The 25,235-nt window shown below is 43.9% G+C and overlaps 1 protein-coding gene across 1 annotated transcript in view; it reads left to right on the top strand.

The window, feature by feature from the left end:
* LOC125462433 (otoancorin-like) overlaps positions 1-25,235 on the top strand; it is a 55,908-nt gene that overhangs the window by 18,902 nt on the left and 11,771 nt on the right. The window contains exons 13-24 of the mRNA XM_059653871.1: positions 1,877-2,044; positions 4,045-4,185; positions 5,572-5,628; positions 6,010-6,065; positions 6,795-6,912; positions 13,101-13,174; positions 13,291-13,426; positions 15,020-15,210; positions 15,907-16,000; positions 16,693-16,822; positions 21,302-21,489; positions 23,274-23,429. Of these exons, the coding sequence (XP_059509854.1) occupies positions 1,877-2,044; positions 4,045-4,185; positions 5,572-5,628; positions 6,010-6,065; positions 6,795-6,912; positions 13,101-13,174; positions 13,291-13,426; positions 15,020-15,210; positions 15,907-16,000; positions 16,693-16,822; positions 21,302-21,489; positions 23,274-23,429 (1,509 nt within the window). The remainder of the gene's footprint in view (positions 1-1,876; positions 2,045-4,044; positions 4,186-5,571; positions 5,629-6,009; positions 6,066-6,794; positions 6,913-13,100; positions 13,175-13,290; positions 13,427-15,019; positions 15,211-15,906; positions 16,001-16,692; positions 16,823-21,301; positions 21,490-23,273; positions 23,430-25,235) is intronic.

Genomic DNA, 25,235 nt, shown 5'->3' on the forward strand with positions numbered 1-25,235 from the left:
CTGTGGTGTCACAGGTCCTGTTTCCTGACCTGGTCCTGTGGTATTACTGGGAATATGAGAGTTCTCAAGGATATGGACATCATGCCACTTGCAGGGTCCTGAGTGATGATGTTTTAAACTGTGTGTCCTTGCAAGGTCCATGCATGGGTGCCAGTGCATCAGCACATGTGCTGAGCCTGCCAGCAGCTGCATGGCTGTGCAGCCACACTGCTTGGAGGTCACGGGACACCCTCAACCTGCAGCAACACTGCACCCCTCTCACCTGGAGGAACTGGAATTCAGGCCCCTCCGCCAACACTCCCCCCAACCCCAGCACATCCTGAGGGGATCTTCCTGTCTAACCTCTTTATGTAGAGGCTGGTCACCATCCACTGGAGAGTGTAGTTGGGCCTGAGTTTGCACTGGACCCATCTGTGTTCCTCCTAAATTTCATTGCATCACAGTAACAGTGATGCTAACCCCAGCTCTGGCTGGACCCATTGACCATACGTCCAATGACCCAATGTGGGAAATATCAGAAAAAAAACAATTGATCCTTAGTAATGTGAGCAGTTGACATTCACCCCTCCCACAAATAACAGCTGAGCATTCTCCTGCACACAGTGGAACATGGAGGACTCCAACAAGGAGCACCATGGAACACCTCTGAATGGAACTATGAAATAGAAATCTTCCTCTGATAAATCAATACAAGACTTGTCACAAAAACATAGGAATTATACAATACGTCAAATCTCCCAAGACAACCTTGTCTCAGGCCCATATCACACAAGAAAGGCGTCATTGTAGAGAAAAGCGGGTTGGTAAAGACAGTTCCAGTTGGGAGAGAAATTGGTTCAGTTGCCCCTGTGCGGAACAGCCTGTGCATTATCTTTGTGCTCTGTGACCTGCGTGGTCACCAGGGATTACATCTGATTGTTGGAGATGACTGTCTTTGGTCTGTAATGGCCAATGACATGATGTTGTGATTACAGATGACTTCAGCCTGCACTGTGAAAGTATCTGATTCATGCAGACAAACCTTGAAGGGATTCATGTCCCTCACAAGTGCAGCCCATTCCTCAGACAGGAAAAAAACCACTCATTCTACTTGTAGTTGCAGCTATTCTGTATTTTGACTGCACATTTATGATTCACATGAGTACTGAATGCCACTCAGGTCACACTTAGCACATTTAGTCTCAGGATCTGGTGATCAAGACCCCCCGCACCTGCCCCAAACCTTCATGTGTTTTTTTGTTCTGGACTGATTTTTGTGCAGTGCTCTGACTGACTTCATGAAAATCCCCAGTATGCTTGAGCTGGACCTGCAGGCCCGCTCTCCCTGGATTGTAGTGACACTGATCCTGTATCAGCCCAAGCTGATGCATGCAAACAGACCTTCTGTTGTTCACGAATGAAGCTCTCATCTCGCCGTTGGTAAATGGGACTCTTGCTCTCAAGATTAAGAAGCTACCTGCTGGCCATTTTGTGCAATTTTCCCAGCTCTCTCAGCAATGCCCACGTCATCCATTACCCGGGGAAGATTCAACCCACAGCTTTCAAATAATTAGTGATTGTCTTACACAACTAGTTGCTCCTGGAATGCACTGTCCCAATGAGCTGTGGAATCTGATTCAACATCAACTTTGAACAACGATAAATTAGAGGAAAGGGAAAAGAAATTCTGTAGAGGTATGAGGAACAAGCAGGGGAGCGTGACAACCAGATAGATCTTTCAAAAAAACTAGCAGAGGTTTGATGGACTGAATGGTCTCCATGCTGGTTGTATTATTTTATGGTGATGTGAAACAATCAATGAGATGTTGAAGTCCAGGGGAAGGGCATGTTTTCAGTGGGATTTCTGTATCTCTGTTTTATTGTCTCCACTTTGCAGCAGTTGTCGCTCTTCAACATCAGCCAGTTGGGTGAGCTAATGTTGGGAGTCAGTTCAGGCTTGTTGTACAACGTGAGTGCCGAGGATCTCATTCAGGCTGTGACAGGCACACTGTCAGATCATGCAGCACAGCTCTCTCCAGTCCAACGCATGGTGGTGGTCTCCAAGGTAATCTGTACTCTTTTATCTCAGAATTGTCCTACTTAATTATTGAGTCATATGCTCAGAAACAGGCCCATCTGTCCACCTCATCTGCACCGATCAGACATCCCAATCTGAGCTGATCCCATGTGCCAGCATTTTGCCCATATCCCTCTAAACCCTTCCTATTCATATATCCCTCCAGATTGTTGTGATTGTACCATCCCCCACCACCTCCTCTGGCAGCTCATTCCATACATGCACCGCACTCTGTGTGAAAATGTTACCTCTCGGGTCCTTTTTGAACTTTCCCCTCTCCCTTAAAACCTATGTCCTCTGGTTATGGACTGCCCGCTCCTGGGAAAAGACCTTGACTATTATTCCTATCCATGCCCCTTATGATTTTATAAACCTCTAAAACGTCACCCCTCAGCTCCAATGCTCCACTGAAAATAGCCCTAGCCCTACAGCTCAAACCTTCCAACCCTAGCAACATCCTTGTAAATGTATTCTGCATCCTTTCAAGTTTAATATCTTTTCCATACAAGTGCGACCAGAATTGAATGCAGCTTTCCAAAATACTCACCAATGTCCGGAACAGCTGCAACATGATGTCCCAATTCCTATACTCAATGTTATGACCAGTGAAGGCAAGTGTGTTAAATGCCCTCTTCGCCACCTTGTCTACCTGTGATGCTACTTTGGAGGAACTGTGCACCTGCACCCCTAGGTCATCTGTTTGGCAACACTCCCCAGAGCCCTACCATTAACTGTGTGAGCCCTGCCCTGGTTTGCTTTCCAAAATGCAATACCTCACTGTTTTCAAAATTCAACTCCATCTTGCCACTACTCAGCCCATTGGCCCTTCTGGTTGAGGTCCTATTGTACTCTAAGATAATCTTCTTCCCTGTCTACTAGACCACCTATTTTGGTATCATTGCAAACTTACTAACCATGCCTGCTATATGTACATCCAAATCATTTATATAAATGATGAAAAGCAGTGGACCCAGCACCAATCTTTGTGGCACACCGCTGGTCACGGGCCTCCTGTCCAAAAAACAGCCGTCACACACCACCTTCTATCTCCTACCTTTGAGCCAACTTTATATTCCTTTGGCTAGCTCCCCCAGATGATCTAACCTTACTAACCAGTCTATCCTTGCTTGTTTTCAGTTGTTGGTTGGTTCGCCGAGCTGACTGGTTTTCATTGCAAACATTTCATCTCCCTTCTAGCTGACGTCTTCAGTGCTGCCTAGACTATGTTGAAGCGCTATTGTCCTGTCTCGTTCTGAATTTATATGGTCCAGTCTGCCATGGTAAGGAGTCCTGTTTCTGGTTTTGTACCATAGTGGGACCTAGATGGGGTTTATTTCAACATGTTTGTTTATCGCACCAGTAGTTGAAAACCAGGCCTCCAGGAATTCTTGTGGTTGTCTTTGCCTTGCTTGTCCTAGTACTGTGACATGGTCCATGTTCAACCGATGTCCTTTTGTCGGTGTGAATAGAAGTGAGGGAGAGTTGGTCATGCCATTTCGCTGCGAGTTGGTGTTTGTGTATCCTGGTGGCAAGTTTCCAGCCCGTCTGTCCTGTGTGGTGTTTCTCACAGTAGCTGCATCCATACCATGTATCGAAGGACATTAATTTAACTGGGACCCTGTTACAGTGCTTGGATAAGTGAGACAAAGACAAACAGGAGAATTCCTGGAGGCCTGGTTTTTGACTACTGCTGTGATAAACAAACATGTTGAAATAGACCCCACCTATGTACCACCACAGTACGAAACCAGAGACAGGACTACTTACCATGGCAGACCGGACCATAAAAATTCAGAGTGGGACAGAACAGTAGCGCTTCAACAGAGTCTAGACAACACTGGAGATGTCAGCTTGAAGGGAAATGAAATGTTTGCATGAAAACCAGTCAACTCGGCGAACTAACCAACAACTCCAGCCACAACCCGCTAAAACATTGCTTGTTTTCAGTTTTTCTTCTTTTGATCCTGAGCACTTACTCTGATCTACAGATGGTCGAAACCATGGATATCCCTTCCGTGTTGGACCTGTTGAATGGATCGTTCTTGAAAGAGCTGTCTCTCTCCAACCTGCTAAAAGTGAAGGGCTACAATATTACTCGGCTTGACCACAAAGAGCTGAGGAGAAGTCAGGTTTGTTTGCCACCTTAACTTATGGCTTAAACATCATCTTAATATGTTGTAACTGAGCTGTGAATTTGTAAAGGGAACAAGACAGAGAACAGTGTGGAAAGTTATGAAAAAAATCATTCACAAGTGGGATTGGGCCTGTAATACCCTAGTTGCTATTTCATCTTTACTTTGTTGTGTTTTCTGGATTTCCACAGCCCTGTTTGGCTGTTTCCCTATGTGAGCCTGCTCCTCTGCTGTTTCAGACATGTTTTGTGACCTTAAATATAAATTAGCAAATCAGGCTTTTGAATCTGCTCCACCATTTAACAAGATCAAGGCCAATCCGATTGTAACCTGAAATCCGTGTGCCCACTTACCCCCAAAAGCCTTTCACTCCCTTGCTTAACAAGGATCTATTGACTTACATTGTAAAAACATTCAGAGGTTCTGCTTCTGCCATATTTTTGGGAAGCCAGTTCCAAAGACACTGGGTAAAAGAAATGTCACTTCTCAATTTTCATTTGGCAACACAGATTTTATTTAAACAGTGATCCTAGTTCTAGGTTCTTTCAGAAGAGGAAACATTCTCTCCACATCTACCCTGTAAAGATCCCTCATGATCTTATTAAATCAGCTCTAACTCTTCTTAATCCCAGCAGATCCCATTCTGAGCCTGTCCACTCTTTCTTTGGAAGATAAACCCCTCCATTTCAGGTATTAGTCTAGTAAACCTTCTATGAACTGCCTCCAAAGCTCTAATATCCTGCCTTTAAAGAAGGTGACTACTGACATGCACAGTACTTCAGATGCAGTCTCACCAGTGCCCTGTATAATTGTTTACATTCAATCATCCCCATGATAAATGATAATATTCTATGAGCTTCCCTAATTACTTGCTGTGCCTGAATACTAACCTTTTGCAATTCATGCATGAGGATACCCAGATTTTTCATTACCAAGAACTGCAATCTCTCAACATTATAGAAAATGCACTTTTATTTTATTCTTCCTGCAGAAATGAATAATTTCACATCTTCCCAAATGATACTCCTTTTGCCACATCTTTGCCTCACTTAGCCCATATATATTTTTTGTTGCCTTATTATGCCTTCTTCACAACTTACTTTTCTACTTTGTGTTGGTAGCAAAGTTAGACAATATCACTTCCCTAATGATTGTGGTTTTTCTTAGTTCCTCCTTCCCTTCCATTTCCTGATTTATTGCGGCTTCTGTTTTGTAACCTTGTTTCTGAAAGGGTCACCAACATTCCTGGATTGGCCTGGAGTCACCACGAATGAATCTGCTGGGACCCTGCACTGAGTATCAGCCCCAGAAGACACAAAAGGCTGTTTTTTTTAAAAAGTGTTTTATTTGACCCCCCACTCACTATCATTGATGACTTTTCAGTTGGTCATTAAAACATCCGAGACTCGTTGGATGGGAAATGATTACTCAGCTGATCAGGTCAGAAACAGTCTATTTACTTCCAATTGGAAAGTGGGACACTGTGAAGAGTCACCTGGTGACCAGCAGTGGGAATGAACATAGATGGGATTTGGGTGGTTGGTAGATTGTGTGATGGTGAAACTGCCAAGACTATGTCTACTCAGAGTTGACGACAATGCAACTGCTAGACAGGAGGACCCTGAACAATCCAGTGAGTTGAGAAATTCTGTTGCTGGAGTTGGGAAGTGTAAGCCCTTTCCTCACCACAATCCAGTGCAAAGTTCACCAGTAAAATGAGGGAGAGAAGAGAGCATGAACTTTGGATTCGCTGGCCTGTCTTCTTTCTGCTCGTGATGAGTTATCAGCAGTTTGCTCACTGACCCTCCTTATTGTTTACAGGCTTTGTATCTTTACAATGTGGTATCTGGTGGAAAGCCTGGCAGTGAAATAATCAGGTAATTAACCATTTTACAAAAAGAAAAATACATTCCTGATAATCTCTCTCTGAAGTCTCATGGAACCCTTGACTGAGGAAGATAACTGCAAGGATAGGGGAAAAAAATTAATTACTTCTGGATTAGTATGTGTTATATTGTAACAAGTTTTTAAACTCCTATTTGTGTGTTTCCTGGTTTATCTCTCTCATGTTGTATGTGGGATTTCTTTCAACTTGTGTGTGTTAAATGCGAAAAAGATCAGCTTTCTCCCACTGGGGAGAAATCCCCTTTTCTCCAAGATAATGGTTACTGTGTCCTGAATATCCAGCTGAGGTGCTAGCCTGGTTTCAAATGCCACCTTAAAAAGAAGTTGCGTCCAACTATATTCTGAAGAAGGGTCTAGGCTGGAAACGTCAGCCTTCCTGCTCCTCTGATGCTGCTTGGCCTGCTGTGTTCATCCAGCTCTGCACCTTGTTATCTCAGATTCTCCAGCATCTACAGTTCCTACTACCTCTGAAACAATTCACATCCAGCAAGAGCAGCATTCCCTCAGTGCTGCCCTCCCTGGTTAATCATTTCATTTGCTGCTTGAGGGCTCTAGCTGCGCACAGCATGGGTTGCTGGTCTTTGTTACAACAGTAACGACGTTTCTTGTTCATTCAGGTGGCTGTGCAGTGTCGAAGCTATGATGCAGATTTGGGCTCCTGCTCTTGTTTCACCCACTTCTGCTATTTCCTGTTTTCTCAGTTTCAGTGAGTTCGTGAAAGGTTTGACCTGTGAACAAATCCAATCCTTTGACAACATGACCTTTCTCCTAGTTGCTGAAGTTTTTAAAAGTAACCTAGACCTTCTGTCATCCCATCAGGTAACCAATGCAATACACCTGAACTAAATAACTTTCATTTATGTAGCATCTTTCACAGTGTTTAACAGGTGAAAAAATACCTCGGGTGATTTGGTGATGAGTAAACGAAGGTTTTGTTGTGTGTGAGTGCATTTCTGGATATAAAAAAAGAAAAATAGAACCCTTCATAATCTCAGGATGACCCAAAGAATTTTACAGTCCATCAAGGCACTTGCTGAAACATTGTCAACGTTGAGATTTAGGAAATGTGGCAGTTGCTTCGCACACAGCAAGATTTCAAAAACACCAATGAAGTAGATGACCAAATAAGGCGTTAGTTGAGGGATAGTTGTTGACCAGAATAGCAAGAAAAAAACTTGCCTGCTCTTTGAAACAGAGAAGTACTGTAGAAAAAAATAATGCTCACTCCCAAGAGTTTAACAGGAGCTCAGTTTAACATTTTAATTGAAGGATGGCATCTCTACCAGCATTGCAATTCTTCAGTACTAATCCTCCTAAAGTGCAGTGCTGCCTCATTACTGAGCATCTGACAATGCAGCACCTCCTCTGTACTGTGCCTCTGACATTGCTTTCTGAATCTGAGATGCATAGCTAACCTGCGATCTATTTATTGCAAAAACTCTTGTGTATAGCTTCAACGTTTCACTTGAAAGTGTTTCAATTATAACACCGTGAACCTGCTTAACAAACCAACTTCATATCCTGATGTCATGACCAAAATTTGTTTCTTAACTGATACCAAACAAAAAAAATCAGTCAGTAATAATTTCATAGTTGGTATGATTTTGCATTTTTCTTGCGGTATTCATTACTGTTCCATTGGTTACAAAGTGTCCTGAGACCATAAGAAATAGGAACGGGAGTAGACTGTTTGTCTCCTTTAGCCATTGAATAGGATCATGGCTGGTCCGACATTTCTCACATCCATTTTTCTGCATTTTCCCCATTACCTTTGATTCCCCAACAGATCAAGAATCTATCTGTCTCAGCCTTAAATATACGCAAGGATTCTTCCCTCACAGCATGATGAGGAGTTCCAAAGACACACAACCCTTTGAGAGAAGAATTTACTCCTCACCTCAGTCTTCTATGTTTTGATGTGAATATTCTCGTACACTTGAGGGATATTAATGTTGGAGGTTGACATGACCTGTGGTATTGGAATAAGCCAATGCATTTGCTTACTGTGCTGTTGGAAGATCTTAAGGGATTCCCTTGGAGGCACATGGTATCATACAATGCATGAATGGGCTGCTGAGCTAGTTTTAAGATTACCTTTGCTAAGGTGAGCGCTGAGACAGACTAACTGGCTCGAATGTGGTAAATTAGGTGAGCAGCCAATGGTGTAGATACATATTGCTTGCTCTGAAGTTATAGAATCGTAAACAGAAGGAAGCCATTCAGCCCCTCATTCCTAAATGAGCTCTTTGAAGGACCTATCCCATGAGTCGCTGCTAATGTTTCCCTTTTTAAGTATATATCTAATTCCATGGCACCATTTTGAGAAATCCCTATTATCCTAGCCAATATTTATCCCTCATTCAACATCAATAAAAAATCTATCTGGTTATGTTCACATTTTTGTTTGTGGGAGCTGGTTGTGTGAAAATTGGCCATTGTGTTTCATCCATTACAATTGTGGTCACTCTTCAAAAATCATCATTCACTATCATTTGGCGCACCCTTTGGTTATAAAAGGCTATATCATTGCAAGTATTTGTTTTTAGAATGGTCTTATTAAATCTGGGGCTTTCTGGCTACCAGGAGATGCACTAGTGTGATATGTTATAGTGAAGCCGGAAGACCTGAGATGCAGTAATCACTGAACCTCCGATTGAAGATGGTGGATTACTTTTGGGATAGCCCCTAATGTTGGGTTGGGATTTCCATGTCATCGCACTATCTCCTGCCTTTGCCCAGAGTGGAATTAAAGACAAGTGAGTATCCCACTTGGATGGGTCGTGTAAGTGATTTAGAAGTTTTCTTTGTCTAAATTTTTTTCATCGATATGTAGATATACCACTAATGAAGGAGCAAAACATGACCTTCTTTTAGGAAATAAGGCAGGGCAAGTGACTGAAGTGTTGGTAGTGGGAGAGCACTTTGGGATCAGTGCTGATAGCCTGGTGTGGTCTGGAGACAAGACCCAGTTTAGACTGGATGGTACGTGCCAATGTGGTCTGGGTCGGAAGGCCGCTGTTCTGAACATTTATTTCTGCAGTGCTGGACTTTTTATATCTCTGTTTTCTCATATCTTGTAACTGAAGAAGCTGTATCTAGGTGCATTTGTACCTACAATCTTGCTGTAAGTGGTGACGGATAAACTCCTCACTGCAATTGTGTGACAGTAAAGCTCATTCAATTCAATTCATAATTCTGAGATAACAAGGTGTAGAGCTGGATGAACACAGCAGACCGAGCAGGAAAGCTGACGTTTCGGGTCTAGGCCCTTCTTCAGAAGGGTCTACACCTGAAAAGTCAGTTTTCCTGCGCTTATGATGCTGCTTGACCTGCCGTGTTCATCCGGCTCTACACCTTGCTATCTCAGATTCTCCAGCATCTGCAGTTCCTACTACCTCTGAAACAATTCATAACTCTGTTAGTTTTTAAATTGTTATGGAAAAGGATAGGGCTTCTATAAAAGTTAAAGTTCTTAACTGGTGGAAGACAAATTTGACAGTATGGTACAGGAACTTTCAAAAGTTGATTGGAGTAAACTGTTTACAAGTATACCGGCAAGACTGATAAGTGGGAGGCTTTCAGAAGTGAAATAATGAGAATTCAGAGGGATTATGTTCCTCTTAGAGCAAAGGGTAAGGCTGGTAAGATTAAGTAACAATGGATGAATAAAGATATTGAGGCTCTGGCCAAAAATAGAAAGGAGGCATATGTTCGGTATAGACAACTGGGATCAAGTGAATTTCTTGCAGATTATAAGGAGTGTACTGGCAGTCTTAAAAGAGAAATCAGGACGGCAAGAAGAGGATATGATATAGCCTTGGCAGATAAAGTTAAAGATAATCCAAAGAGATTCTACAAGTACGTTAAAAGCAAAAGAGCAACTAGGGAGAGAATAGAGCCCCTTGAAGATCAACAAGGTCATCTTTTTGTTAAGCCTCAGGAGATTGGAGAGATACTAAATAAATATTTGATGTCAGTTTTAACTGTGTAGAAAGAAATGGAAGCTAGGGAACTAAGGCAAATAAATATTGATGTCTTGAAAACAGCCCACATTACAGAAGAGGAGGTGATGGATGTCTTAAAAAAAAGTGGCTAAATCTCTGTGACTTGGTCAAGAGTGTCCCAGGACGTGGGAAGTTTGGGAAGAAATTGTAGGGCCCTTAGCAGAGATATTTGTATCATCTACAGGCATAGGTGAGGTGCCGGAGGACTGGATAGTGGTTAATGGAGTCATCAAGTCATACAGCAAAGAAACAGACCCTTCAGTCCAAACATTCCATGTTGAACACAATCCCAACCTAAACTAGTCCCACCTGCCTGCTCCTGGCCCATATCCTTCTAAACCTTTCCTATTCCTGAACTTAACCAAACATCTTTTAAATGTTGTAACTGTACCTGCTTCCGCCACTTCCTCCGGAAGATCATTCCACATGTGAACCACCCACTGTGTAAAAAAAATTTGCCACTCGTTTTTTTTAAATCCCTCTCCTCTTACCTTAAAAATGTGACCTAGGTCTCGAAATCTCCCATCCTCAAGAAAAGACAACGGCTTCTATTCAGTTGCCTCTCAACCTCCTATACTCCAGTGAAAAATGTCCTAGCCTGTCCAGCCATTCTTTATAACTCAAACCTTCCATACCTGGCAATATCCTGGTAAATCTCTTCCAAACCCTCTTCAGCTGGATAATATCCTTCCTATAACTGGGTGACCAGAACTGGACACAGTATTCCAGAAGAGGCCTCACTAATGTCCTGTACAACCTCAATGTGATTTCCCAACTCCTACACTCAAAGGACTGAGCAATGAAGGCAGGCATGCTAAATGCCTTCTTAACCACCCTGTATACCTGTGATGCAAACTTGAAAGAATTATACACCTGAACCACTAGGTTCCTCTATTCTACAACACCACCCGAGGTCCTATCTTCAAATTGTATATGTCCTATTCTTGTTTGTTTCACCAAAGTGCGACACCTCACATTTATCCAGATTGAACTCGGTCTGCTATTTTTCAGCCCACTGTCCATTTGATCAAGATCCTCCTGTAATCTTGGAAAACCTCCTTCACTGTCTACAATGCCACCAATTTTGGAGTCATCTGCAAGCTTACTAACCATGCCTTCTATAGTCTCATACAAATCAATTATATAAATGACAGACCAAAGAGGACCCAGAACTGATCCCGATGGAACACTGCTGGTCACATTCTGAAAAGCAACCCTCCACCACCACTTTAATGGTGCGCCTTTATTTATGAGAAGCTGTGAGGAGAACCTGGAGACTGTAGACCAATGAATCTGCCATCAGTGATAGGTAAGTTATTGGAGTGGATTCCGAGAGTTAGGATTTACATGTATTTGGAGAGACCAGGATCGATTAGGGATAGTCAGCATGGTTTTGTGCGAAGGAAGTTGTGTATCACAAACATGATTGAGTTTTTTGAGGAAGTAACTAAAAAGATTGCTGAGGGCAGAGTGAGGGACATTGTCTACATGGAATTTAGTGAAGCCTTTGACAAGGTTCTGCATGGTAGATTAGTAAAGTTAGATCACATGGGATTCAAGGAGAGCAGGCAGTTGGAAACACAATTAGCTTGACAGCAGGAGACAGATTGGTGGGGGATGGTTGTTTTTTGGACTCAAGACCTGTAACCAGTAATGTTCCACAAGGATTGGTGCTGGGTCCACTTTTGTTTGTCTTTTATATAAACAATTTAAGTGGGAATTTGGGAGGAATAGTAAGAGTTTGCGGATGACACCAAATTTGGTGGTATAGGTTAACTAAAATTACAAAGGGACCTTGATCAACTGGGCCAATAGGCTGAGGAAAGACAGATGGAGTTTAATTTGGATAAATACAAGGTGTTGCACTTTGGTAAAGGTAACAAGGGCAGGACTTATACAGTTAATAGTAGAGCCGGGGGTAGTGTTTTTGAACAGAGAGACCTAAAGGTTCAGGTACATAGTTCTTTGAAAGTTGTATCACAGATAGACAGAGTGGTTAAGGAGGTGTTTGGAACATCTGCATTCATTGCTCAGACAATGGAGTATAGGAGTTGGGACGTCATGTTGAGGTTGGACAGAACATTGATGAGGTCACCCTTGGACTACTGTGTATAGTCTTGGTCACCCTGCTATAGGAAGGATATTATTAAATTGGAGAGAGTTCAGAAAATATTTAACAAAATGTTTCTGGGACTAAAGTGTTTGAGTTATAAGGAGAGGTTGGATAAGCTGAGGCTTTTTCACTGGAGTGTAGGAGGTTGAGAGATAACCTTATAGAGGTTTATAAAATCATGAGCAGCATAGATAAGGTGAGCAAAGATCTTTTCCCTGGGGCTGGAAGTTCAAAACTAGGGGGTTTTTTTCGGTAGGAAGAGAAAGATTTGTAAGGAGCCTGAGAGGCAACTCTTTCATACAGAGTGGTTCGTGTGTGGAATAAACTGCTAGAGGAAGTAATGGAGGCAGCTACAGTTACAACATTGAAAACACATTTGGATAGGTATGTGAATATGAAATGTTTAGAGGGATATGGCCAAACATAGGCAATTGGGACTTCTATAGTTTCGGAAACGTGATCAACATAAACGAATTAGACCCAAAGGTCTGTTTCCGTGCTACATGACTGTATAAGTGGTTGCAGTTTTATACAGCAAATTAAATTCTGGGATGCACTGCCTGAGAGTGTGGCAGATTCTATTGAGGCTTTCAAAATGAAATTGGATAAACATAGGCAAGAAAACATTTGTTATGGGAAAGAGTTGGGGAATGGAACAACTGGAGTTGCTTTTGCAGACAGCTTGCACAGTAAAGAGGGGCCAAATGGCCTTCTATGTTGTAGCCATTCTATGACCCTGACTAGCTACTTGCATAAAATTAAGTTATGTTTATGGAGCCACGCATCAATCTTGGCAAATTTGTACACACAGTTTCATCACTACCTTGCTTGTTTGTGGAACGTGTTGTCACAAGCTGACTGCCCTCTAAATATTCTTACTGCTGTTTCAGTTGAACTGTCTGGCATGGAAGTACCAACGAGAAGCACCCAAGTTAATGCCCCCACTTCTTCTTGCCTACCTTCCGTGAGTACCCCCCCCCCCCCCCCCTTCCAAGTGCCAAGCACTAAGCTGTTAGCATTAGAGAATGTGAGAAGGGGAAGAGTAAAGCTTGAGTTTTATTTTCTTTTTGTTGTGTCCAGCCCTGCTGTTCTGGAAGACATTACTCAATCTGTTTGCAGACTGTTGTTGTTCAGCCTGGGCAGGACTGAGCTGCACTTAATCATTCCTGATTCCACAAAGCGGAATAAGGTGATCAGAAGAGCACTGCAGTGTCTGGTAAGGAGCTACACAGCAAGAGTTCCGGTTAATGACCAGCCCAGTGCATCAAGACTATAACACATGTTGGGGACGTGAGCTGTTGAAAATGCTGAGTCATGTTCCTGATTCAGGGTATTCTGTTAAAGTCAAAGATCACCAGCTTTACTACCCAACTGTGGGCCAGTTATTTCATTACTATCTATAAGAACTGATCAGAGAGCTGGGAATTCTGTGGGGAATAAATCAGTTCTAATTGCCCCAAAGACTGCCCACTATTTACAGCGCACAATTCTGGAATGTGCTGAAATACTCTCACTTGTCCAGATGAATGCAGCTCCAATAACAGCACCTTCCATGCCCACTGCCACCAAGAACCATAAAGGCAATGGAGCACCATAGGATCATAGAAAAGGAATGGCACAGAGAAAGGCCGCTCAGCCCATTATGTCTGCTAACCAGCCAATCACACTTTGCAGCACTTGGTCCACTGCCATGCAGGTCGTAGCATTTGAAGTGCATGCCCAAACACCTTTTAAATGAGTCGAGGGTTTAGTTCACTACCTTTCAGGCTGTCAGCTCCGGATCTGTACCACCCTCTGGGCAACAAAATTATTATTAGATAATAAGACACAGCAGCAGAAGTAGCCCATTCAGCCCATGGAGTCTGCGCCATCTCACAATGAGATCATGGCTGATCAGATAATGCTCAACTCTCTCATTGACTAAAAATCTGTCTATCTCAGCCTTGAATATACTTAATACACCCAGCCTCAGCAGCAGTCTGCAGTAAAGATTTCCGCAGCCCTGTAAGAGAAGAATTTCCTCCTCACCTCTTTAATAGACAACTCTTAACTCGGAGATTATGCTGTATGGTCTCAGACAAGGTGAAACCTTAGTCTTCTACACTGTTAAGCCTCCTAAGAATCTTTTATGTTTCAATAAAGTCTCCTCTCAATCTTCTAAACTGTTCTAACTCTAATCTACTCAACCTCGTCTCATAAGAGAATCCCTCATTAGAAAAATCAACTGAGTGATCCTTCTCTGGACTGTTCCTATTCTCTGTTCCTCATCTCCCCTCTAATCTTTCTACCCACTCACTTCAAATTTAAGGCCCCCAGTCACTGACCTCTCTGCTAGGGTAAATAGGCTCTTCCCATCTGCTCTTTGCAGGCCAGTCACAACTTTGCACATCTCAGTCAAATCTCTTCTTGGCCTCCTCTGTTTCTGAATGCAACAACCTGACCCAACCCAAACCATTCAACCTTTCTTCAAAGCTACATTTTTCCTCTGCTGGCAACATCCTTATAAATCTTCTTTGTATTCTTTTCTGTAAAATTACATGTTTCAGTAAGGGCTATTACTGGTCTCGTCAACAACCCTCATGTCTGTGAATGAGTTTAGAGGAAAACTGTTCCTCTACAGACCCTGATTCGTCAATCCTGACTGTGTATATATCCTTTAAACTTTATAAATTAATCTGCGACAAACTTTCTGTTTTAGGGATATAATGTCATAACTTTATATTAATATTAAGGTTGATGACAGGCTTGTTTCTTATTGATTTGAGGAATTATGCTGACTTTTAATTGTAGATCACCTTGTCGTTTTCAGAATTACACTCTGCAGGATGAGTATGACGTGGATGCCTTGGGCAGAATGATTTGCAATTTGTCGCCACAGATTATCAAAACGAACATATCTGTCAAAGCACTGACTGAAGCATTCATGCAATTCAGGTCTTGTAAGAGACTCAGCAATGACCAGAAAAGAGAAATTCAAACTAAAATTAGAGAATATTATGGGTAAGGAATGGGCCTTTGAAATATTAGAGAGACTTTTCAATGGTTCAGTTGGGTTTTGTATCTTTAGCGATTAATTGAGTAATTGTATATGCCAATGAGATAACACAATCTTCGTCAACATAATGTAGCCAGGTTTGTCTGCTACTCTGTGCTGATTCAGATGATGTAAGCTCAAGTATAAGGGGAATAGTACACTTGTTCTCCATTCATTGAGGTCAAGAAATAGAAAACATCTTTGACCACAATCTATTGCCTTCCTTCCCCATTCCCCCATGTGTATGGACAATTACTGAGGAAATGGTTTGACTCCTGGCCATTGCGATACTATTGACCAACAGTGGGCTTCTGGGATCATTGGCAGGATAACAGAAGAGTAGATGGTATAAAAGTCACGTTCATCTTGAGGAGGAAAGAGGGAATGCCTTGGGGAAAGGGTGAATGAGAGGGAAGGTTAATGATATTTGCCTGTAGAAACACCATATCAATCCATACACAATTGTATGCATCATTGGCGCAGAGCATAGCAACAGGAGGCCATTTTAGCCCCTCCAGCCTGTTCTACAATTCAGTGTGATCCTAGCAGGTCTGTGACAAAATTACATGTCCCTTTGTTAACAAAAATTACAAAAGCTAGCGAATTCTCAGCTTCCTTGCCTTCAATACCCAATTTTCTAATGATCCTTGTTTCTATTTTAGCAACCCAACTGCCTGGCAACCTGAATTGATACAAGATTTAGGACCTTTAGTTACATTCTTATCAAAGGAGGATCTGACCATTATTGCTGAAAAGGTACCTGATCCTGCATCTCTTTGTTTTGTGTCGGGTGGTCGTGCAGCTATTAGAACATAGAACGTAGAACATTACAGCACAGTACAGGCCCTTCGGCCCTCCATGTTGTGCCGACCTGTCATACCGATCTCAAGCCCATCTAACCTACACTATTCCATGTACGTCCATATGCTTGTCCAATGACGACTTAAATGTACCTAAAGTTGGCAAATCCACTACCGTTGCAGGCAAAGCATTCCATTCCCTTACTACTCTCTGAGTAAAGAAACTACCTCTGACATCTGTCCTATATCTTTCACCCCTCTGACCCTCATCTTTGCTTAAGTCAGCCAGCTTGTAGCATGGGCAGAAAATTGCTTTTCAGAGTTGCTACTGGATTTCTTAACAGAAAAGTCAATAATGATGTGAAGCAGAGGAAGATACGTGGACCATAGTGGGGGCAATGTGGGGCTATGGGATTAGTCTTACATTGCTCAAAAAAGAGCTGGCATTGACACGATGTGTCGAATGGTTTCCTTCCATGTTGTCAGCTTTCACATACCCCAAAACAAATCATGCCAGATGGTTACATGATCCAGTAAATCTGAATAATTACCGTGCAAAAGTTCATGGAAAAGCTTATTTTTTTCAGTTCAATTTAATTTAGTGAGTTTAAATGCTTTCATCATATGATGTGTTTCCTTCTTCCTCAGTTTCCCGATATATTGTTGCAGTTAGCTTTGGATGTGGAGGGGGAGGTCATATTTCAGGACTTCCTGGCTGTGGTGTTCAGCACTCTCAAAAGAGCAATTGGGAACAATAAACTCTCCAGTCTAACTCCAGGTGAATCTGTCTTATTTTCACAAAGCTGGTTGAATCTGGAAAATGACTCATCTCTCTGTGTCCGCCCATAACTAAAATTGTCCTTTTTAAAAGAGCTTTATGTTTCGGTTTGGCTGATTTAATGAGGAGAGTTGCCCCATAACAGGGTTCAGGCATTACCCTGTGGAGCTGATAAAACCCCCCCCCAATCAGCCTGACAAGATCCCAGCTCAGGATTTCGTATTCATGTCTAGCAATTTCCTAGTGAGGGATTATTGCTTAATTTTTCCCACTGCATTTACTGTAAGTTTTGGTCACACGGAAAGATCATGAGTCAGAGCCCAGGCCACCAGGTTTGACTTTGAGTGAAATCATTCGTTACCTGAGTTGATGCTGATTACAGCAAAACTGACACAGGTCAATTTCAATCAGTGTCAGTTTCAGTGAGTGGTAGAAAGTACAGTCAGGAGATCTACAACCCCACAGACCTGATTCTGCATTTACATGTAAATTGCTGACCTTTAAAGCAAAACTGACTGTGTGTAGTCCCTTGGGCCTTAGGGAGTGTTCTCAGTCTCACCCAATCACTAGTCCCAGAGCTGGATTCTGGTACGTGACGACAATTGGGTTTATTTTATGATTATTTTCAAGTAATATATAATTATCAGGATAATAAAGTGTGAAGCTGGATGAACACAGCAGGCCAAGCAGCATCTCAGGAGCACAAAAGCTGACGTTACGGGCCTGGACCCTTCATCAGAGAGGGGGATGGGGAGAGGGTTCTGGAATAAATAGGGAGGGAGGTGGAGGCAGACCGAAGATGGAGAGAAAAGAAGATAGTTGGAGAGGAGAGTATAGGTAGGGAGGGGATATGTCAGTCCAGGGAACACGGACAGGTCAAGGAGGCGGGATGAGGTTAGTAGGTAGGAAATGGAGGTGCGGCTTGAGGTGGGAGGAAGGGATGGATGAGAGGAAAAACAGGTTAGGGAGGCAGAGACAGGCTGGGCTGGTTTTGGGATGCAGTGGGAGGAGGGGAGATTTTGAAGCTGGTGAAGTCCACATTGATACCATTGGGCTACATGGTTCCCAAGCAGAATATGAGTTGCTGTTCCTGCAACCTTCGGGTGGCATCATTGTGGCACTGCAGGAGGCCCATGATGGACATGTCATCTAAAGAATGGGAGGGAGAGTGGAAATGGTTCACAACTGGGAGGTGCAGTTGTTTATTGCGAACTGAGCAGAGATGTTCTGCAAAGCGGTCCCCAAGCCTCCGCTTGGTTTCCCCAATGTAGAGGAAGCCACACCGGGTACAATGGATACAGTATACCACATTGGCAGATGTGCAGGTGAACCTCTGCTTAATATGGAAAGTCATCTTGGGGCCTGGGATGGGGGTGAGGGAGGAGGTGTGGAGGCAAGTGTAGCATTTCCTGCGGTTGCAGGGGAAGGTGCCGGGTGTGGTGGGGTTGGAGGGCAGTGTGGAGCGAACAAGGGAGTCACGGAGAGAGTGGTCTCTCCGGAAAGCAGACAAGGGTGGGGATGGAAAAATGTCTTGTGTGGTGGGGTCGGATTGTAGATGGCGGAAGTGTTGGAGGATGATGTGTTGTATCCGGAGATTGGTGGGGTGGTGTGTGAAGATGAGGGGGATCCTCTTTGGGTGGTTGTGGTGGGGGCGGGGTGTGAGGGATGTGTTGCGGGAAATACGGGAGACGCGGTCGAGGGCGTTCTCGATCACTGTGGGGGGAAAGTTGCGGTCCTTGAAGAACTTGGACATCTCGGATGTGCGGGAGTGGAATGCCTCATCGTGGGAGCAGATGCGGCGGAGGTGGAGGAATTGGGAATAGGGGATAGAATTTTTGCAGTTGGGTGGGTGGGAGGAGGTGTATTCTAGGTAGCTGTGGGAGTCAGTGGGCTTGAAATGGACATCAGTAACTAGCTGGTTGCCTGACATGGAGACTGAGAGGCCCAGGAAGGTGAGGGATGTGTTGGAGATGGCCCAGGTGAACTTGAGGTTGGGGTGGAAGGTGTTGGTGAAGTGGATGAACTGTTTGAGCTCCCCTGGGGGGCAAGAGACGGCGCCGATACAGTCGTCAATGTACTGGAGGAAGAGGTGGGGTTTGGGGCCTGTGTAGGTGCGGAAGAGGGACTGTTCCACGTAACCTACAAAGAGGCAGGCATAGCTGGGGCCCATGCGGGTGCCCATGGCCACCCCCTTTGTCTGTAGTAAGTGGGATGAATCGAAAGAGAAGTTGTTGAGGGTGAGGACGAGTTCGGCTAGGCGGATGAGGGTGTCGGTGGAGGGGGTCTGGTAGGGCCTGCTGGACGGGAAGAAGCAGAGGGCCTTGAGGTCATCTGCATGCGGAATACAGGTGAAGGTCAAGGACCGCAACTTTCCCCCCTACAGTGGTCGAGAACGCCCTTGACCGCGTCTCCCGCATTTCCCGCAACACATCCCTCAAGCCCCGCCCCCGCCACAACCACCCAAAGAGGATCCCCCTTGTTCTCACACACCACCCCACCAACCTCCGGATACAACACATCATCCTCCGACACTTCCGCCATCTACAATCCAACACCACCACACAAGACAATTTTCCATCCCCACCCTTGTCTGCTTTCCGGAGAGACCACTCTCTCCGTGACTCCCTTGTTCGCTCCACACTGCCCTCCAACCCCACCACAACAGGCACCTTCCCCTGCAACCGCAGGAAGTGCTACACTTGCCCCCACACCTCCTCCCTCACCCCCATCCCAGGCCCCAAGATGACTTTCCATATTAAGCAGAGGTTCACCTGCACATCTGCCAATGTGGTATACTGCATCCACTGTACCCGGTGTGGCTTCCTCTACATTGGGGAAACCAAGCGGAGGCTTGGGGACCGCTTTGCAGAACACCTCCGCTCGGTTCGCAATAAACAACTGCACCTCCCAGTTGTGAACCATTTCAACTCCCCCCCCCCCATTCTTTAGATGACATGTCCATCATGGGCCTCCTGCAGTGCCACAATGATGCCACCCGAAGGTTGCAGGAACAGCAACTCATATTCTGCTTGGGAACCCTACAGCCCAATGGTATCAATGTGGACTTCACCAGCTTCAAAATCTCCCCTTCCCCCACCGCATCCCAAAACCAGCCCAGTTCGCCCCCTCCCCCCACTGCATCCCAAAACCAGCCCAGCCTGTCTCTGCCTCCCTAACCTGTTCTTCCTCTCACCCATCCCTTCCTCCCACCTCAACCCGCACCTCCATTTCCTACCTACTAACCTCATCCCACCTACTTGACTTGTCCGTGTTCCCTGGACTGACCTATCCCCTCCCTACCTCCCCACCTATACTCTCCTCTCCACCTATCTTCTTTTCTCTCCATCTTCGGTCCGCCTCCCCCTCTCTCCCTATTTATTCCAGCTCCCTCTCCCCATCCCCCTCTCTGATGAAGGGTCTAGGCCCGAAACGTCAGCTTTTGTGCTCCTGAGATGCTGCTTGGCCTGCTGTGTTCATCCAGCCTCACATTTTATTATCTTGGATTCTCCAGCATCTGCAGTTCCCATTATCTCTGATATAATTATCAGGAATTCCTTTTAAGTGCGCAATTTTCAATATTTCAAATGCAGCCAATCGGCCAATTGAGTTTATGATCCTGTTAATCCTTCAAGTGAAAAAAAAGACTTGGATTAAACAGTGTCTTTCACAACCACCACTTCCTGAAATGTATTCCAGCTAAGGATTCCTTTTAAAGCACACCCACTGTTGTAATATGCTAAACACTGTACACAGCATCCAGGCTCCCCCTCAGTGCTGCCCTCAAGAGTCAGGTTAGATTTTTGGGATGCTCACGTTCTGGATTGGGACATGATCCCTCAACCTCTGACCCTGAGGCAAATGTGTGACCCATCTAATAGTTTTATCTTATTCCCAAAACCCTGGGGCCCCCTTTCCTTTAGTAAGCTATCCAACACATTCTGAAATGTTGAAAGTGTCTGTGTTTCAAGCACTAACTGAATTCACACCATTCACAGCCCTGTGTTTCAGTTGTTGAAACAACGAATATTTTCTCTTATCTGCTGTCCTACATCTTCTAACCGTGGTGTACATTTTGATAATGTGCTGTCACGTCTACAGATGCTAATGAGTCAGCAATTTTTTTTAAAAATTCATTCACGGGATGAGGGCATCACTGGCCGGGCCAGCATTTATTGCCATTCCCTAATTGCCCCAGAGGGCACTTAGGTATTAGCCGTTTTGCTCTGGAGTCACATGTATGCCAGATCAGCTAAGGATGGCAATTTCCTTCCCTAAAGGACATTTCATTGTTAATTTAGAGATTCATCTTGAAATATGCACGTTGAATTTAACATACCTGCATTCAATGATTTTCCTCCCCCATCAGCCACCCTCTTCCACTTAGGCTGTGTGCTACAGATTCCGTTATTTTACATCTCGAGTGCTATGGAGTTCTGCAATGAACTGATGAAATGTTGACTCCATTCCTTTTCCCTGCAGATTGCCGTGGACTTACAGCACCTTCTTTTGATCAGATGCTCAAGCTGGCCGATGCCAACTCCTACTGGTCAGCCCAGGAACTAAGATGCATGTCCACTCAGACTTTTATCAAAAGTGTTGAGCGCCTTGGTGCCCTGAAGAGTTTTGACATAATACAACTCGCTGCTCTAAAGGACAAAGCCAAGATGGTACATGGGCACAACTCATTCAACACTACAACTTGTATTTGCATATCATTATGGGGAGGTGATGGCCCAGTAGTATTATCGCTGGACTGACAATCCAGAGACCCAGGTAATGTTCTGGGGACCTGGGTTCGAATCCCACCAAAGCAGATGGTCGAATTGAAATTCAATAAAAATTTGGAAATAAGAGTCCAACGATGACCATGAAAACATTGCTGATTGTCAGAATCTGGTTCACTAATGTCCTTTAGGGCAGGAAACTGCCATCCTTACCTGATCTGGCCTACATGTGACTCCAGACTCTCAGCAATGTGGTTGACTCTTAACTGCCCTCTGGGCAATAAATGCTGGCCTTGCCAGTGACACACTCATCCCATGAATGAATGAAAAAAAACTCTAAAGAAAGCACCTTTAAGATAGTGAAATGTCCCAAAACACTTTTCAGTAAACTGTATAAGGAAGGATTAAGAAGAAAAAGAATATCCTTTATTGTCATGTGTCCTCAAGTACAGGAGTACAGTGAAAAGTCTACAATGTCACCCCTCATGGAGCCATGTTAGGTACAAATCTTAGATACAGAAAGAGGAATGTAAAAGAAAAGCTGCATTACCTTGCAGTGGTTTCATAGTATAAATTAGGAATAAGACGTAGTTTAAAGGATAAACATTACAGTCAGATAAACTAATTACAGATAAACATTACAATGCAGTAGCTCAGTGCAGGGCCTTCCACACATGGTCTGACCAGCCTCGCAAACTGCTGACCCCCAACCCCCAACCAGACCCCAGTCCAACAACTGTCTCCACTCCGCTCTAGGGCTCCAGTCCACTCTGCTCTGGATTAGGACAGATAACTATAATCTTGGTCAAACTGTGTTGTTTTAAGGAGAGTCTTATAGGAGGAGGAGAGTAGAAACATGGAAAGGGTTAGGCAGGAGCTTGGGCCACTGGTAACTGAATGTGTTGTATAAGATAATGGATTTGAAAGAGTTAATGTTGGAGACTGCATTTAGCTCCAGCTAATCTGAGAATGCCATAAGGATTTGGGTTGGGAGAAAGAAGAACATCTTCAGACTTTGTTGGGTGAAGGCCTATATTTATTCATCTCCTGATAACCTCAGTAAGAATGTCTAACTTAGTCATTCGTACCTGATTGCTATGACACACTGACTGACATCACGTTTAAGACAAGAGCCACTTCTCATTAAGAATCATTAGTGGTTTCCTTCTCCCTCTGAAAGCATGTCAGGGCCTTGGGTCTAGTCAAGGAAAGGTGATGGTGGCAACTAACTGCCCAATCACAAGCTAGTACTGGTTGGCATTGCAAAACATATGACAGAAGGTCAGAATTGGAGGCATGCAGAGATTGTGGAGAATTGTAGGGCTGGAGGGTAGAGAGTTTAAGTGGGGGTGATACCATGGAAGTGTTTGACAATCAGGATGGAAATTCTAAATTTGAGAAGTTTCTTAATCAGAAATTGACATAGGGCTTGTTAGGGTAGTGAGAGAAAGGTGGGCGTGGGAGAGGAATGGTTGAATAGGGCTGGGTACAAGTAAGGCTGCGGATATAGTTAAGATGAGCTTGTGTTTACAGAGGCTGACCAGGAGAATAGTTTGGACTGGAGAGGCTGAGGCCAATAAGTTGTCTGCTGCAGGTTCCACCAGACCAGGAACTGCTCCCATCATGTGCATAAAGTGAGCTATAAAGTGACTTTATAAAGTGAGTTGGTCTTTGGTGAGATGTCAGGTAGTGTCATGTTCACTTATTCCCGTTTCCAATTTTTCAAGGCATGGGGCCCAATTCGAAGCTGGAAAAAATACCAGATTGTTGCACTTGGACGAATTGCATTGGCTTTAGATGAGAGTGAAATCAAAGAGCTGGAGCTTGGTTCCATTGACACAGTTGCTGCCCTGAGCCAACAGACGCAGTGGACACCAACACAGGTGGGAAATGGCTTTGCTTACCTTCGAATCAGTCAAATAAACTGAGGGCTTTTCTAGACATAAAAAATCTGATTCCCTCATGTTGGTATGGTCCCTCAGTTATTGATGCTCTTCTGCTACTGGCCACAAGGAGCTATTAGTCTGAAAACCAAGAGGGCAGTTTCTTCGGGAGAGGAGAAAGAGCTAAGTCCCAGCTTGTCCTTGCCTGAGGGTACTTGTGGTAGTGTTCCTATCTCTGAGCCAAGAGGCCAGATTCGAATCCCAACTGTTCCAGAGCTATGTAATACCATCTCTGTCCTAACACACTCAAATGCTTGGGATCCACTGTGTCAGGTGGTTGGATGATTGGTTTGTGACACAGAGTGATGCCAACAGCAAGGGTTCAATTCCTATACCAGCTGAGGTTACCATGAAGGGCTTGCCTTCCCAGCCTCTTCCCATGCCTGAGGCACATTAACCCTCAAGTTAACCTCAGTTCCAGATGTCTGGACCTATTGGCAGAGCAGCCACTAAGCCTCGGCTGATGCTAAAGAGATGAAAGACATAAGATCAGAAGGAGGCTATTCAGCACCTCGAGTGTCCTACCATTCATGACTGATCTATACTTTAACTCCACTTAACTCTCAATTCACCAAATAACAAGAATTATCTATCTTTGGACAGAGAAACAAAGTTACCATTTAAGGCCTATGACTTTTTAATCAGAACTCAGCCTCAACCACTTTTTGAGGGAGATATTTTTGTGAAGAGGGTTTCCCGATCTCACCACTGAACAGGATAGCTCCAATTTTAGAGCCATGGCCCCATGTTTTGTTCCCGCGCCTTGGAGGAATGGTTACTCTCGATCTCCCTGATCAAATGTTAAATTCATCTTAAACACCTCAATGAAAACACCCCTTCATCTCCAATAAGCAAAAGTATACTGGACAGTTGCACAGTGAGAACACTAACAATGAAGTACAATAATAAAAATTAGTTTGTAGCAAGTGGGGGAAATTAAGCTAATTTCGTTGAATCATTCCCAGACAGGATGTGTGAAGCAGATACATTGACAGTCCCCTCATCCACGTGTTGAAAGCAGCGTGTCAAAGTCATTGCCATGAGCTGCTGAGCTGAGACTGTGAAAGCCGCATGGGCTATAGAAGCATACGGCTTTCAATCCATCTCAGCCTGATTCAAACCTGGATCCATTGAAGAGTAAGCTGAGTGAGAGCACTTACAGCAACCACCTCTTTTCTAACCTTACCTATCCCTCATTCCCGTCAAACCACCAGACCCTCACCTTCACTGTTTAAGTGTAATTTGCTTAGAAATATCGTATTTTGCATTAATGTGAATTGTGAAGTTAGTGATATTGAATGGCAGCTAAGATCAAATTAGAAGAGTAAAATTATAACTTCAAGAAGTTTTAAAACAGCCCAGTCCTCAGTGATCTTTCAAATCAGTTTAGATACTATGTATATACCTTTCATTTTTATTATTAAAATTTCTCATCTAGATTTCACATGTCTCCATGGTCTCGCCCTTTCCCATTTTGGTGATCTCCTTGAGCCCGACAACCCTCTGAAATCTCTGGGTCCTCTAATTCTGGTCCCTCATGCATCCTGGATATAATCACTCCATCACTGGTCAATGTGTTTGCAGAAGCCCAGGTCCCTAAACTCCAGAATTTGTTCATTAATCCTCTTCACCACCTCCATGCTTCTCTTCACTCCTTTAAAATGTTAGTTAAAACCTTCCTCTTTGATTAAGCTCGTGCACTCCAGCCCTAACATTTCCTTATGCAGCTCGGTGTCAAATTTTATT

Source organism: Stegostoma tigrinum, chromosome 23 (assembly GCF_030684315.1).
Source record: "Stegostoma tigrinum isolate sSteTig4 chromosome 23, sSteTig4.hap1, whole genome shotgun sequence".
NCBI lineage: Eukaryota > Metazoa > Chordata > Chondrichthyes > Orectolobiformes > Stegostomatidae > Stegostoma > Stegostoma tigrinum.